Source organism: Hoplias malabaricus, chromosome X1 (assembly GCF_029633855.1).
Source record: "Hoplias malabaricus isolate fHopMal1 chromosome X1, fHopMal1.hap1, whole genome shotgun sequence".
Lineage (NCBI taxonomy): Eukaryota > Metazoa > Chordata > Actinopteri > Characiformes > Erythrinidae > Hoplias > Hoplias malabaricus.
Window position 1 is genome coordinate 18,760,299 of NC_089818.1, and position 16,179 is coordinate 18,776,477.

At 39.8% G+C, this 16,179-nt stretch overlaps 1 protein-coding gene across 1 annotated transcript; it reads left to right on the forward strand.

The window, feature by feature from the left end:
• The first annotated feature begins 6,909 nt into the window (after positions 1 to 6,909).
• Positions 6,910 to 14,029, forward strand: LOC136675636 (calreticulin-like). The gene is made up of 9 exons (XM_066652291.1): positions 6,910 to 7,082; positions 8,299 to 8,400; positions 9,238 to 9,441; positions 9,554 to 9,648; positions 9,893 to 10,102; positions 10,618 to 10,731; positions 10,922 to 11,065; positions 11,365 to 11,457; positions 11,702 to 14,029. Exons 1-9 carry the CDS (start codon positions 6,989 to 6,991, stop codon positions 11,903 to 11,905), a joined length of 1,260 nt encoding a protein of 419 aa, XP_066508388.1. The 5' UTR covers positions 6,910 to 6,988; the 3' UTR covers positions 11,906 to 14,029.
• The last annotated feature ends 2,150 nt before the right edge of the window (positions 14,030 to 16,179 follow it).

The following is a 16,179-nucleotide window of genomic DNA, read 5'->3' on the forward strand; positions in this document are numbered from 1 at the left end:
GCATTTTAAAACACTAACGGTTACAGATGTTTGGTTCTTATCACCACCCATGTGATGAGGTACAGCAGTTCATTTGGCTACAAATCAATGTAAATGACTTTGTGTACATTGCGACTGAAAAATGCCCTTTATTCCTCTTTAACCACCATAGGACCTTATAATATGTTGTTGCTCTGTGTATCAGTTCTTCAACTACAACTTTGAAGGTTCTTTATGTAAGGTTTTGTTTATGGCATCTCTGTAAGCTCTTTATGCTACTTTCCAACTTTAAAAAAAGATGTTAACTCCAACGTATCTCCAGTGTTTCTTAAAGAGACAGTGATTGGATTCATTGTTGTTTTGCAGAAATATGCTCAGGCCACCAGGAGTTGTAGGAGAGTATGAGGTCATTAACTGATTGTGTAGCTGTCATAGCGAGCGCGTGTGGACACGCAGAGGGAGAGACGTTTATAATGAAAACCCCCACCCCCTCTGTCCATTCATCGCTCCACATTATTGATCGCTTTTCTTTGTCTCAACCTCTGAAACGAACAGACAAAGTCCTGATGAATAGTCGTCACTGCTGTGTACTGGGAATGAGGCATTACTTCAGCAAGAGCTCAGTTAAAGGGAAGTTGTGAAATTTCAAACGTCTATCAAATGATCGGCTTATATAAATATACAATATGTACACGTTCAGAATCATTGCGTTTGTGTGAACTGCTCCATTTTTGAGATTTTTTTAACAAGTCGGTATTGTTCACAGGGGTGGTGATATTAACAGGAACTCCAAAACATAATACTCTTAAAGTCTAAAAACATCCCTGTAGATATAGATTCACTGTCATGTTTTATGACCGTTTGAAAGGCCTGTTACGTAATAAAACTAAAAAGAAGTATATGAAGTGTGTCATGAAGCAAGTTGTTCCCAAAATAATACAAATTTAATGCATTTAGCACACTTTTACAACCATTAAATATACATTTAAAACTCAGAAGATAGGTGTAGGTCCAGTGATCATGTTTGCTGAATAGCAACCGAAACTGAAATGGCTACACTTGTGTGCTGTGACTTTATGACACCACCAATGTAAGAAAACAAAGGACTACATAGCACCCACTTGAGGATTAGTTTGAAAATCTGAGTGAGGGATAGCACATTGACACCAGTATTGACTGAATATGTTAGTGGGAATAAGTGACTTTGCATTTAAGAAGCTTTTAAATGCCTCTAAAGTGCACAATTTAATATCAAAGCTGTCAAAACAACTTTGTTTAAATCTTTAAAACTGAATGACGCAGAAAGTTGGAAATTTCTGTGGTATGTTCCTTGCTTTCCATGAAAATAAAACTAAACAAAGCACTCAGGTGTTGCATATAATTTCACTGAGCGTTTTGGGTGGATAAATGTAGTCAAAGACCTGGGTGAGTAAATATATTATGATTTTTATCATTGGTAAAATGGTCCATGAGAAAGATAAACTATGACGTAACTGTATAATAAAAATGAATGTAGTCCAATCATGTACCAAGTCCCTTTTCTGGAGCGTTTTCAACTGCAGATGTCCCTCTGTCAATGCACATTGTATGGTTTCCTATGAACAATGAAGAAGCAACAAAGAAGCCAAAGATTATAGTGTTCTGTAAACAAATAGAAATGTGTTTAAATGTGAAGATGTAGACATTAGATCTTTGGATCTGTATTGGATCGATTATATCCTACAGTTGTGTTAACTTTACCTACACTGGTCATTTTGTCATATTCTGTCTTTAGAGAAATTGTTGTGAATATTTTGCACTAACAATTGCAATAAAGATAGTTGGTTCAAGTTTATGACTGTATCATGTTTATAGAGTATGACACAAAAGTCAGAGACCACCCTTCATATATTTCATTGGGATTAACAACACATCTTAAAGGGAACTCCTACCATTGCAGGGAAACAGTTTTATCTGGTTGTTTACATTCAGAAGCTCTGTGTCTTTTAAGGTGGAATGGTTTGTTTTGAGGAAAAAATGACTGTTGTTTGTACATGGCTGGATTTGAACTTGCCTGTAAGATTTTATTCACTGTTTGAATTACCACAGAAACACATTAGTAACTGGAGCTATTTAGTTTTGTAGCACTTTTGCTAATGCAGTTAGCTGCGTTAGCTAGCTGGGTTTGGAGACATTTCCACATTAAGTGATGAGAAATAGCAATAACAGGTCAGTATTACCTACCTATGGAACAGGAATAGAGCAAATCCTCATCTCAGTGTGTGCTTTTCAATGTTTGGGGTTCCCTCTGTCTAAAAGTAATCAGAGAGAGAGACAACTTAAATTAGCGGACAGAGGCCATTTGTTTTTTGCCTCATTCACAGACACTAGGGCTTCGTAAACACATCAGACTGGTTTAAAGCTTGCAAACAGACTTCAGAGCAGCAAATGGTGGGGAAACATCCTCTGGGTTTTATAAAAAAAGTGTTTTTTTTTTTTTAATACCATCATGAACATCGCTTCTCATTGTGAGTTAAATATGTGAAAATGAATAGCTTGTCCTTAATGACCATTTTGACTGGATATAAAGTAAGTAAATACTAATTTCTGCCATTGTTATGAAGAACAACTCAATTAGGACGCTATAACTGCATAATCTGTAACTCTGTCAGTGACAAATAATGATTGGGTTCTCTTAAAAACTCAGGTTGACGCAGTAGACGAACATGGTACTAGTTTAAAAAGCTGTATATATTAAACCTAACTGTGTGAAACTCCTGGCCCCTCGGTACATCATTAGCAGCCCTGTGTGTAGTGGGGCTGACCGTTGTGAGTGTGTAGTGACCTGTCCTTGCGCCCCCCCCCCTCCCCACTCCTCCTGTGTGCTGCTGCCTGGTTGATGGCACACTGCCAGGCCGTTAGAGAGATGAGCCTCCACTCCATCAGCCCTCCCCAGGGGAGACAGGAGGGAGGGGGCTGCTTCTCTCCCCCTAAAGGCCATGCCCAAACTGCCCTCTGGTCCAGCTGGAGATCCCCCTCGCTGCAGGTTACTTCCGCAGCTGAAAATACATAGGGCTCACTGAGAAGAAAGAATGCCCAAGACAAATACACATCGCATGTTCATATTCCATACTCAGGTAACCACATGTCATTGGGCATAAGCTAATTTTACATCCGCCTACATGTGTAGCATTCAAAATTGAGAGGTCGTCTTGATATGTGTTTGCCAAGTGCCTTAAGTATACAATTTAAGGTTATTTATTTGAGTTTATTGGACTTTTTAAAGTATTATTTAATTATCTGATATTGGTCTGAACACTTGCAACAAATATATACAAATAAATGTGAAATAATGCAAAAAAAATCTAAATCAATATCATAACTTTTATATAAACCAGTGACACATGACTACAAGCAACGGAGACTGTTTGTATGAGTTAGCCCTGATGGAGCGTCAGGCCAGGGTCAGAACAGGGTCAACAGAAGAGTGACCTGTGGGTCAGCGCCTCTCCAGCAAAGACTGACCACTGAGCATTTCAGGAGGATGTAAAAGTAGCAAGGACTTAACTCTAGTGTTAATCCCAGTTGAGTGTTATTAACCCCTTAATTAGTACAATGCTGTTTTGTTTTTTACACAGAGCCTAAAAAATTAAAGCCCAAATTTGAAGAAGAACTAAATTCAAAAAGAGTTTTTCAATTGTTTTATTAAATGAATCTGCACAGCCTGCCATGCTGTAACTGAGGTCACCACTTACACTGGTCAATGAGCAATACTTTCCAAAAGAGCAGTCTTTTCTTCAGTGAAATCTCTGCAGATTATAAAACACCCATTATACTTACACATGGTTGCATAGATTTAATTGAGATTCTGTCTTCTTTAACCTTTTTATCCCGTTCAGTGTCGCAACGTGTCTGGAGCCTACCCAGAATCACCGGGTACAGGGCAGGAACAAGGAATACACACTGGACAGGGTGTCATTCCACTGCATGACATTACATATTGACCATGTGCCTCTGGGGATCTCCGGGGGATACCCACAAAGACACAGGGAGAACAGGACCCTGGAGCTGTGTGGGAGTGACACTACCTGCAGCAACATGCCACCCAAAATATTAAACCTATTTTTAAAATGGCCACCCCCATATAGGAGACCCATTCTCTGGATTATAAACTGCTTCATTAAGTGACTACAAATCAGTTTGTTTCTTCATCTCACATTAGATTTTATAGAAGTAACTGTAAAACAACAAATGAGGAATTAATATTCTTTTGCTATTTTTTGATGATAAAGTTGACATACTGCTTCTTTAAGATATAACTAAATAAACCCCTCTCACAAACTTAATCTCCATTACATGCACAAGTTAAGAAAAGCCTCCTCCACTTTTCTAAGCCGTTTTCCTGCTGTCGCTGGAAAAGACTAAAAGCCTTATTTCGTTTTCTCACTCGGATGGAGGCCTGATAAGAATGAATTGATTGTGTGAGCTTGTTTGATGGCCTCTCTATGGAGGGAGCTGTGGTTAACACGCTGATTAGGAGGACATGTTTTATGGTGGGAATAATACGGGAAGTGAGCGGAAGTAATCGGGTTTGATTTCTACAGCCTCCGCACGTGACATCATCAGCCATCAGTTTGGGCTGATGAGATCTACCCCCTCCACACCCAACCCCAATTCTTTCTTGCTGAGGTTTTGCCCATACCTCACATTACTTTCAGATTTTGCTTTCCTGTAGTGTCCACTCTGAGGCCATTTCCGTGCTTCCACATAGTCTGCTCATTTCTACATTTCTACATACCATTATCCAACCTTGCTTTGTTTGCTGACTCTCTCTCTCTCTCTCTCTCTCTCTCTCTCTCTCTCTCTCTCTCTCTCTCTCTATCTGTGTGTGTGTGGGTGTGTGTGTGTGGTGTGTGGTGTGCTGTGATGGACTGGCGCCCTGCTGTCCAAAGTGTATTCCTAACTTGTGCACAAAGATTATGGGTGGGTACATTCCCAATACATTAAATATAAAAATATTAAAAGATATTGAGGTCCAGGATCAGGAGCAGCCAGTCCAGAGTTCTCTCTCTCTCTCTCTCTCTCTCTCTCTCTAAAGCCTTTTTCTTGTACTTGTTTATTTAAACTCCAGTAGTACTGTAGATGGCATGACAAAATAATAACAAATTAAAACACATTATTCTGTGTGATCTAATATTTAATACATAAAATCCACTCACTAAAAGTTTCAGTTGGTCCTTTTACCCCGCACTCTACTGCCACCTACTGAGATGGAGTGACTGAAGCTCAGTTGGGGATTAATTATTTTCTAAAAGGAACAAAATGCAAAGGGTACATCTACAGGTAGGAAAGATGAACTGCAGCTTTACTAAATAAAATAAATATACAAAATATGGCCCATGCAAAAATAATGACACTTTTTTACAGTAAATTATGCAGAAAATTAAGCAGGATAGCATTTTTTTTTTTCAAACATATCACTCAGAGCTTCAAAAAAACATGTCATTTGAACAGTGGTGTTAGACTGTACAGAGAGCTTCTTTTAAAGGGGAAATACCTGAAGATGAAAGAATTGCAGGTTACCTGCAAATTTTATGTCATGATATGCTTTTGAAGATCAAAAGTTCAAATTGATTTGTTTGCTCTTATGCATTACTTCATTAAAAGCCCTGTCCCAAATGGCTCCAGGACCATGGGGCGTTACAGTGTACCATTTCTCATTCTGATAATCAAATGGGTGCTCACAAGCAGCTTTAATGTGTTCCTCAGTGAGGTCTACAAGGCCGACTCAGCAGAGGCCTGTACTCAAATTCCTTGGGATACAGGTGGGAACCATTGAATGAATTGTTTGAATAGGGCTGTCTGACTAACTTGGTAGAGAAAAGGGCATGCAAATATAAATGCATTTGTTTATGCTTAAAGTCTGTACTGAGCCACTGTACACAACCAGATTAGCTCCTTCAAAAAAACAACAACAACACAGCCTGGGACCTACACCTGTAGTTTATACAGCTCTATTACAAATGTTTACATCTCAAACCTTCACCTTAGACTTATACTGACACCCAGTGGCCTAGAGGTATCAAGTACTAGACCTATTTTAAACATAGCCTCCCCCCGTGTGGAGGGCCCTCTCCATGGAGCATTTTGGTTAATTCGAGGATTACAAAGAAATTTGATTCATTCATTTTTCGTCATCATTACCGCGTTCGCAGTTTTTATGTTTGGGGTTTAAAAAGCTAACCCCATTAATGTTCTTCTGGTTGTCCTTGATTTTCTGAGAGTAAAGCAGGATACAACAGGATATAGTTCATGAAACAAGTCATAAAGATGGCCAAAAAGATAAGGAATTAGTTAATTATGAGGATAGGGCACCTGGCTCAGGAAAGTCAAACAAGAGCTGATGATGTGGTGTTTATTTATTCAAATATATTTTTGGTGAGGAATATTATAATATCACAACTTATGAATCAGTCTTTCATATTTTAAGATTCGTTTCATTTTAGTCTGTGATGTCACGAAGTCTTGGTACCTTTAGAACTCCCTTAAAGTTTTAGTTTGCATGGTTTTATGTAATTTCAACCCTCCAGCAGCTTCTGGTTTGAATGTATTGCACTTCATACATTCACTTTTCCTGTAAACTAATGGGCGCGTTTACATGGCCCAATAATCCCTATGTAGTGCACTAGATAGAACGTGAAACAACGATATCAGGTAGTGACATCCGGGTTATGGCTTGTTGGCCGAAATAGGGCACTAGCCGCTGAGGGTATTTGAGACCGAGCCCGAGCCCACGGCTCCTGTGAGTTGACTCATCATACTAACCTGACTGAAGAGAAACGCCTGTGGGCGGATCCATAGGCGCTTCGTGGGCTCCTCTGATTGGTGGGAGGCTCTGCGTGTGAACCAATCAGAGACGGCCATCTGTTCGCCCATGCTCGTCTGAAAGTAACGATAAACCTCACTCTTCTAGCCCTGAGGTGCACAGACCACGGGGGAGAGCCAGGGAAGAACACATCTTAATTAAAAGATGCAAAAACTCGCATTCCTTACGATACTTTGCCTAGCGTCGACGTTTTATGTCGACGCGACTGTTTACTTTAAGGAGCAGTTCCTCGACGGTGGTAAGCTGGCTGACATTTTCTTATTCTGAGTATCTCCAGTCTCTCTAACGTAAGATAGATTTGGTTAACGTTAACTTTGGTAGTGAGACTTAATAGCAGTGCAAAACCAAGGGTCTTAAAGGGTGAGTTCAGTGTTAGTCTAGGGTTTTATTTAAGGTTTCTGTTCATTTATCAGCAGTTTTATGTTTGGTATGTGTCTTTACCTCTTTATACCTTTTATTCTTGGGGATTTCTACATCTTTCCCAAACAGTGGCCTTTCACATGAGATTATGTGCTTTGCTCAAAGCAGTAATTTCCACGCAGGCGCTTTACAAAATAACTTTATTCAAAACTATGCATGCACGATCCAAATTATTTGTCAGTACTTCCCCTAAACATCATATAAATTGGGCCTTTAACTTCTGCTCTAAAGAAAAATAAACATCCAAGATCTCAAAATCTTGGCTCAACCCGAGCACATACAGAACTGAAAGTAAAAGGGGTTATATCCCGCAGTACTTCATTGTGGCCGAATCTCAAAATCCTCCATGTTCCCTTTAAAGTGTATTAATCAGGCCGTGAAATTGCGCACTCTGCTCCGAAATACTGTACTGTTTATTGAATAGACAGCGCTTTTTATTTAGTCAATAGATTTATCGCCATTAATCGAACATTTACTACGCTATTTAGGTTTCGAAGACCACCTATTCATGACCTTAAATAGTGCACTATATAGGGAGCATGCAGCCATTCGTGACTCAGCCTTGGGTATGGCACGAAGAGACTGTGTTCTCAAGGAGGAAGTTTCTTGCCCTGTTACCACAGACAGTGCAGGACAGCAGAAATGTCCTTCCATTTCCTCTACAAGAAGATTGGAATGTCATCTAGCCTGTTAGTTTCTTTATGACCTGTAATATTTGTCATAAATGATCCCCTGGACCGGCAGGAGAAGAAGGAAGTGAGTGTGTGAAGGGGGTGAATGGTGATGGAGTAGCAAATTCTCCTCCCTCAAAATCCATGGTTGAAGGGCCCTTCACATACTGCCTGGGCTCTGAGGTGGTTGTCTGCCGCTTCAGGGGTGTCTACATTTACCCAATCACGTGTGATTTTAAATACTGAATTTAAATTTCCTTTCACTGCTTTGCAGTTGTGATAAACCGGTGTTTCACATTTCGTTCTCTTGATTGAAAAGAATGAATTATGTGCAGGTGAATTGACCATTTTCTGTTTTTTCAGATGCATGGAAGAGTCGATGGGTGAACTCGGAGCACAAGTCTGACTACGGCCAGTTTAAACTCACCTCTGGAAACTTCTACGGTGATGTGGAGAAAGACAAGGGTAAATCACGTTGTAGTTATCTACTAAGCAAACATGCCAAAGAGGCTTGTGAGCCACCAGGTAGCATTTCTAAACCTCACCTTTAAATGTGGATCCCACTCATTTTCCCTTTAAGAAGTGGGGGAAATAATTAATTTAGAGAGATTTGATGTGAAATGAATAGTTTCATTAAAAGTTTAATGTTCACAATGAAAGTTGCAGGAAACAGACATCTTACGGTACCTTTCTTTTCATTAATTAAGCCCCTAAACCCCCATCTGTTCAGAAAAATGATTAAAGGTGGCTTCTTGTGACCCTCTACCTTCACATTCATTCAGTGCACACAGATCTATGAATATGCAGTTGGCTCCAGCCTCTGTTTGCTAACCCCTTTGCTGCTTGCCTGCAGTTCGAAAGCCTTGTGAAACAATATGATGGGTTTTCTTTCTCAGATTTGATGAAAGAATCCCTGACAGTCTAAAAGCAGAAGATGCTCATTCATGGGACTGACTGCTTATAGTCTTCTAGAATTTTTAGAACTATTAACACTATACGTGTTGTGAGTGTAACAAATAAATAAATGAATGCATTTCTGTCAAATGATGCCCTTCATATGGGATCACTCTCAATGATTTAATTATGTAAAAAATTACAAGTGTATTCCCTCCTGTATTGTTATCTAAGATGGTGTTATGTATTCCCAGTCCCAGAGGAACATTCTACATGGGTTGTTTTTTTCCATCCCACACCATACACATTTGTAAGAGAAGAATACCCCACTGTAGAATACTCTTTAGAGAATTAACGCTAAAGTTGTGCTTCCTTTCTATTCACCATTTCTTGCATTGTTGCTTTTAGGTCTGCAAACCAGCCAAGATGCTCGCTTTTACGCCACGTCCGCCCGATTCGAGCCCTTCAGCAACGAGGGCAAATCCCTGGTGATCCAGTTCACCGTCAAACACGAGCAGAAGATCGACTGTGGTGGCGGTTACGTCAAAGTCTTCCCCTCTGACCTCAACCAGGCCGACATGCATGGAGACTCCCAGTACTACATCATGTTTGGTAGGTCCTTAACACAGGCTTGAGGTTGATGTCTAAAAGACACTTTAACAAACTCTTTGTGGAGTAGCCTGGTGAATATTTCTGATACAACATTTTAATATCATTTAAACAGGGCCTGATATTTGTGGCTACAGCACCAAAAAGGTTCATGTCATCTTCAACTATAAAGGCAAGAACCACCTCATCAAGAAGGATGTCAAATGTAAAGTAAGTGTTCATTTATCTCTGTATCTTTATGTATATCTTTCTTCAGTTTCTCACAGTCATGGCAACATATCTTATGTGCCTAAGGATCCATCTGTTGTAAATGTGCTTATAGAGGTTCATAGCCTCCATGTAAGTGACTACTCTAGGATTCAGAAGTTGAGTAGCATTTTAGCCTCAGTAGCTTTTTAGCCTCAGTAGCGTCTAACGCTGTCTTCTCTATTTTCTGCAATTTGTTTGCTTTCAGGACGATGAGCTGACTCACCTGTACACACTGATCCTGAAGCCAGATCAAACATACGAAGTGAAGATTGATAATGAGAAGGTGGAGTCAGGCTCTCTGGAGGAGGACTGGGACTTCCTGCCCCCAAAGAAGATCAAAGACCCCGAGGCCAAAAAGCCAGAGGACTGGGATGACCGTGCCAAAATCGACGACGAGACAGACACCAAGCCTGAGGTACAAGCAAGCGCTGTAAAAGAAAACCCCATGGGTTCATGTCTTTAGTGTGACCTGTATAGTAGCTCAGTCCTACACAGCTGTTCAAGCTGCTTGAGCTGTTTCTTGATTTTCACTTTTAAATCTCAGTTGGTATTTTTAGATCCAAGCTGAAAGGTATGAAGAGGTTTAAGAGAGTGGGGAAAACAATTAAGCATTGAGCTATCGAGAGATATTTAAAAGCCTTTTTTACATTTATTGTGTATATTTTAAATTAATGATCATACCTATGAGTGATTTTAAATTGATGCATTACTTAAATAAATAAACCCAATGCCTTATGGCAGTCAGATCTTTAGGTTCATAACTGAAAGATATCTTATATAAATAGATAATAGCAATGTGGTACTTGATTATTGAGCAGGTTAAAGCTGTGGCCAGAATATGAACAAAACATCCAAAATCTCCCTTGAAAGTACAGACCCATAACAAATTCTCTACTCCAACGGTTTGTAACTGACACATTTTCCCCTCAGGATTGGGACAAACCCGAGAATATTCCAGACCCAGATGCTAAGAAACCTGAAGACTGGGACGAGGACATGGACGGAGAATGGGAGCCACCGATGATCCCCAACCCAGAGTACAAGGTATGGGCTTCACTTGCATTAAGATGGGGAAGATCATATCAATTTATTGAATTTTTAAGTTATTGGTTTGCCCTAGTAGACCCTAGTAGGTCACTACTAAATTACAATTGCCATCAACATTTTAGTAGCTGTAAAGATATTTATGTTCTCTTTTTTATATTAGAAATGTTTATATTATTAATCTTTGCAGGGAGAGTGGAAACCTAAGCAAATCGATAACCCCAACTACAAAGGAGTGTGGGTCCACCCTGAGATTGACAACCCCGAGTACAGCGCTGATGCTGAGATTTACAAGTTTGACAGCATTGGTGTGCTTGGGCTGGATCTGTGGCAGGTAAGTGACTCAGTTTGAAACTGATTAATGCCCGTATGTGGAGATGAATTTGGGAAGGGCTTGACAAAATATTTATTTCTAACAGCTGGTATTAACTGGATTAATTTCATTGGTCACAGGGCAATTTTACATAATTGTTGTCAGTTTTGTAAATGCAGTATTGCAATTACTATTTTGCAGTGCCTTAAGTTATTTAACATTTACATATGACAACATTTCTACTGCTGCTGTTTATAGGAACTGTAATAACCATTTGCATAGAAAGCCGTCTCCAACTAATTCTGTTTTTATGAATTCAGGTCAAATCTGGAACCATTTTCGACAACTTCCTTATCACAGATGATGTAAAGGCAGCAGAGGAATTTGCAGAAGAAACGTGGGGCGTTACTAAGGTAATGATAAGTTGCGTTTAAAGTATTTTGTTTGTTAGCTAACAGTACTACTATCAGTGTTGTCGGCCATGTTCCCAATAAGTGTCCGTGGGCAAGATGCCGAACGCTACGCTCACCCATGGGTGTTCAGAATTACAACTTTATAAAAGAATCTAAAAACCAGATGTGCGCATAATTGTATATTTCTTGAGTTTGTGTGTTCACCCTGTTCCACTCCTCTAAATGTCTCTCTGTCTTGCTGCAGGGCCCAGAGAAGAAAATGAAGGAGGAGCAGGATGAAAAGAAGCGCAAAGAGGAAGAGGAGAAGAATAAGGAGCAGGACACACCAGCAGAGGATGAGGAAGGAGAGGAGGGAGAAGAGGAAGATGAGGATGAGGACGAAGAGGACGGGGAGAAGGAGGAGCCTGAGGCGGATGAGGACGAGGCTCCTACTAAAGATGAACTGTAAACTCTGTAGTGGTACAACATTCTGCCATCACCAGGGCAAATGGAAGGCATCCGTTTCATAAGGATGCCATTTAAAATGTGACTCTTTATTTTTTTTTTTTTTTTATAGGGAAAGGGAGAGTAGCGGTGGGTTTTTTCATTGAGCAAGATTTCTTCATTTAGTCAGGTGATTTGAGCCTGAATTCATGCCCATCCAACAGGAAAAAACAGCAGGGCTTAAGTTATCATGCCAACTCGGAAACTGTGCTCTTTCTAGTAGATTTCTCAGTTAGGATGATAACTTGAGCCCAAATTGAGGATCATCCAATAGAAAAATAAACATTTTTTGGGTGTGGGGGGAGGAGGGTGGGGGTAATGGCTTGGGATGTTTCTTATTTTTGTCCCGTAACGTGATCAATCTAACACTTTCAAACTGCTTTGCCCCAAAGATCAGTTTCATTCTATAATCCATATCGTTCCATAGTGTGATAAACGCATCAAAAGTAGCGTGTATTCGCACGTTGAGATGAAATCCTTGAGGTTTACTCTATTGTAAATAAGTTGGTTACTGGTTAAACCCCTACACACGATTCTCCTGGTCGCAGCATGGCTCACAGTAAGAGGCTCTGTTAACTGTGACACTTGAATGAAGATTGTATTATCCTCAAAAACATCAAAAATAGAGTTGAGACTATGGAGATTTCTACTGTGGTTCAGTGTGTTATTTGGATTTGAAATAGTTTTCACTTTGGCACTGATTTTTTTTTTTTTTTTTTTTTTAAATCATTTACAGAAATGAGATTTTGTTCCAGCTATATTTATTTGAAAAGAAAATCTTGTGTGTCGTTTTTCACATTCTACAAATTCTCTTCTGTCCAGTCGTTTAATTTACATTCAAAACTTAGACAACCTTTCTGTTCTGTACTGTTTATGGCTGTTTTTGATAGAAGTCCTACAGTCAAATACCTGCAAACCCAGTCTTTACTCACTGTGAAAAATAACGACCAGTCTGTTATTTAATCATTCATTTTCTTTTCTGTTAGAACAGTTTGTGGAGCTTAAACCGCAAATATTCTGAAGACCAAATTAGGAGGGTAGGTGTTGTCCACGACTTAGGCAAGACAAATAACCACAATTGACCTGATGGTGGTGCAGGAGAGCAATGCTTTGCCTTTTAGTTGATATCTATTCTATGGTGTCACCTAGACTGAATAAAATGCCACAAAGTTTTAATCAGGATATATGCACAAATAGCGCTCTGTTTTTTTTTTTAGATCCACTATGTCACCCCTACCACAGAACCACAATTTTGGACCAATCTTGATGTTTAAACACATCCCAACAAAATGTTAATCAATGTTCAGGGGAGTCCCCTGATCAAAATATAGTGTTCTTATTTGTAAACATCATGCCCACCATGTATAAGATAATGCTCCTGGTGTGGAGCTTAGTTCTTTTAAAAGGATAAAGATTGGGATCGTTGGACAGATTCTGAAATTTAACACATGGTTGTTTAGAACTTGTCCAAACTTCATGTGAATTATACAGTGTGTGGTGCTACAAATCTGAAACTCTGTTTCTCAGCCACTGACCGACTAAAATTAAATTTTGCCAGTGGCAGTTGTGAGTTACCTTAGTAAAAGTTTAGTAAGGACATTGTGGTTAATCAAAAAAACATGTTTTTGGTCAAATAATGTGTAAGCTGCACTTGAGAGGCTTAAATAATAAATCCAAACATGGAATTTGAAAGTATATACGTATATTCTGTAATAGCATGTACAATTTGACGTCAATTGGTCGCAAGGTGGTGCTATTCAACAACTAAGTCCATCTGCCTCGTGCATATTTTTATTTTTTTTGGGGGGGAGGGCTAGGCAACATACCAGGTCGAAACAGTTCTGCAAATGCAAGTTCGTTTCACTGAATTCCCTCCAAATTGATATTAAAAGTAGAAAAAACTTTTTAAGTAAATATATTAAAAAACAAACAAAAAAAAGGTTGAGGGCTTATTTGCATCTTTTTGCAGTAGTACATAAATCAGTCAGTGCTTAACTGGTTCTTTAATGTATTGTGGGCTGTCAAATTGTGATCAAATGTAAAACCGTTTGTCAGCTTAAAGAGGAATAGTAAATAAATGTTTCCCTAACGTTTTGTAATGATAATTCAAAATTGTAAATATTTGCAAAAATGGTGTTTGCTTCCTTATTATTCCAACATTTCCAGGTGTTCAGAATGTGCACAGGTCACTTGAACAACATGAAAGCAACTACCTTTTTGACCTATGGGTTTGGGGTTAAAATTTGAGGAGGGTCACAGACAGAAAGTACGTATAGAGTACCGCAAACTAACGTTCTCCTTCAGTGGGGTGACAAGACGTCCTCTTTTACCAGGACATGTCCTCTTTTTTAGACTTAAAAAAAATGTCCGGGATTTTGTTTTTCTAGAGCTTACGTAGAACTTCGAGAAGTTTCGTTCACAAACTAATCCCGCCCTCCCCTACTCCGATTGGTTCGCTTGAGTGAGAAGGGGGCGTCTTCTGATTGGACGGTCTGACTGTAGAGCTACCGTTATTGGTCGATAAACTCTGTAAACATTTAATTGGTCAATCTTACAAACAATTTGTTCTTGTTTACGTCAGGCAAAGCTCATGTACCTACCCTCATCTCGAGCAGCTATTCCGAAACGTAAATGTAAGTTCTCGGATGAATTAAAAAAGAAATTCCCATGTTTTGTGAAGCAAATAAACGTGTAAAAGGCCCTAAAAGCACACATAGGTTCAGCTAAGCATACAACGGCAGCGAGGGGCGTGACCTCATAACCCCCCCCCCCCACACACACACACACACACACCCCACCCCGAGACGCGTCCTATTTTTCACCATCTCAGATCTGGTCACCCTACCTTCAGAACATTCAGTTTTTTTATTGTCCCTAATAATAATAATGAAACCAATCATTTTGTGCTTGATTTCTTATTGAACCCAACCGTGTAATTAGTGTAATATGCAGCCAGTACCCCAAAGAGTGCCACCTGGTGGTGTATGACTTAGTAAATGGACGGTCTGTGAAATATTTCATTCATCATTCATTATCTGTAACCCTTATCCAGTTCAGGGTCGCGGTGGGTCCAGAGCCTACCTGGAATCATTGGGCGCAAGGCAGGGGATACACCCTGGAGGGGGCGCCAGTCCAGACACACACATATATTCACTCACACACTCTCACCTACGGACACTTTTGAGTCACCAATCCACCTACCATTGTGTGTTTTTGGACCGTGGGAGGAAACCCACGCGGACACCACACCAACTCCAAACAGAAAGTCAACCGGAGCGGGAATCGAACCCACAACCTCCAGGTCCCTGGAGCTGTGTGACCTACCTCTGAGCTGTGTGACCTACCTCTGCTGCGCCACCGTGCCGCCCCCTCCAATCCAAAATATCATCCATTAAGTTTTTTTTTTACAAGATTAACAAAATCGGAACAGGTTTGAGTTAATGAAAATAGTGTTGCAACAGGTTCTGTTGTTATCAGTTGGGTTTTGTTGTCCTTGATCCCCTATATTTTTTAAATATGTGTCCTTACTTATTTTTGATTATAATTTATGCTAACGTTTTAATAAATACATTTATTAATGAAATCAGGAGGCATATTCATATAATTTAAGGTATATAATTAAGGCTTCACTGAGATGTCATTCAAGCATTAATTTTCTGTAACTGTTTATCCAGATCAGTTTCACAGTAATGGAGTACTACCTACTGAAAGCCGCGACTAACAACAGTAGCGCTGACACTGAGTTGTCAATAGTAGCTTCCACCACATAAACCCCGCCTGCAACCAACTTGCCTGAGCAAGCTACCTCTACAAAACACCTGGCTGCCATTTACTGGCAGGTGCAACTCAATTTAATTAGCAGCTCTAACTCCAACTGGCCAATACCCAGTCGTTGTCATCTACCATTGGTTAGAATGAATTTTGGATGGCTTATGCACTTTCAGATATGCCCACAAGAGGGAGACATTTCAAATGAATTAGCAACAACTGAAAAACAAGGTCACGGTGGCATCTAAAAGTCAGTCATTGACTAACTAATTGTTGTCATTGTCGAATGGCAGTTAACGGTCAGCCCGCTCGTCCTACTGGCAGCTAGCGGCCATTAACCAGTCAAAATTAATTAATTATAGAGCTCCCGTATTTCCGAATGCAAAAACTGAGCACAGCTTGATTTGAATCTTGACAACTTGAATGACTGTTGTCTCGGGGCAATAGCAAGACAACTTCCAGTAATTCCAA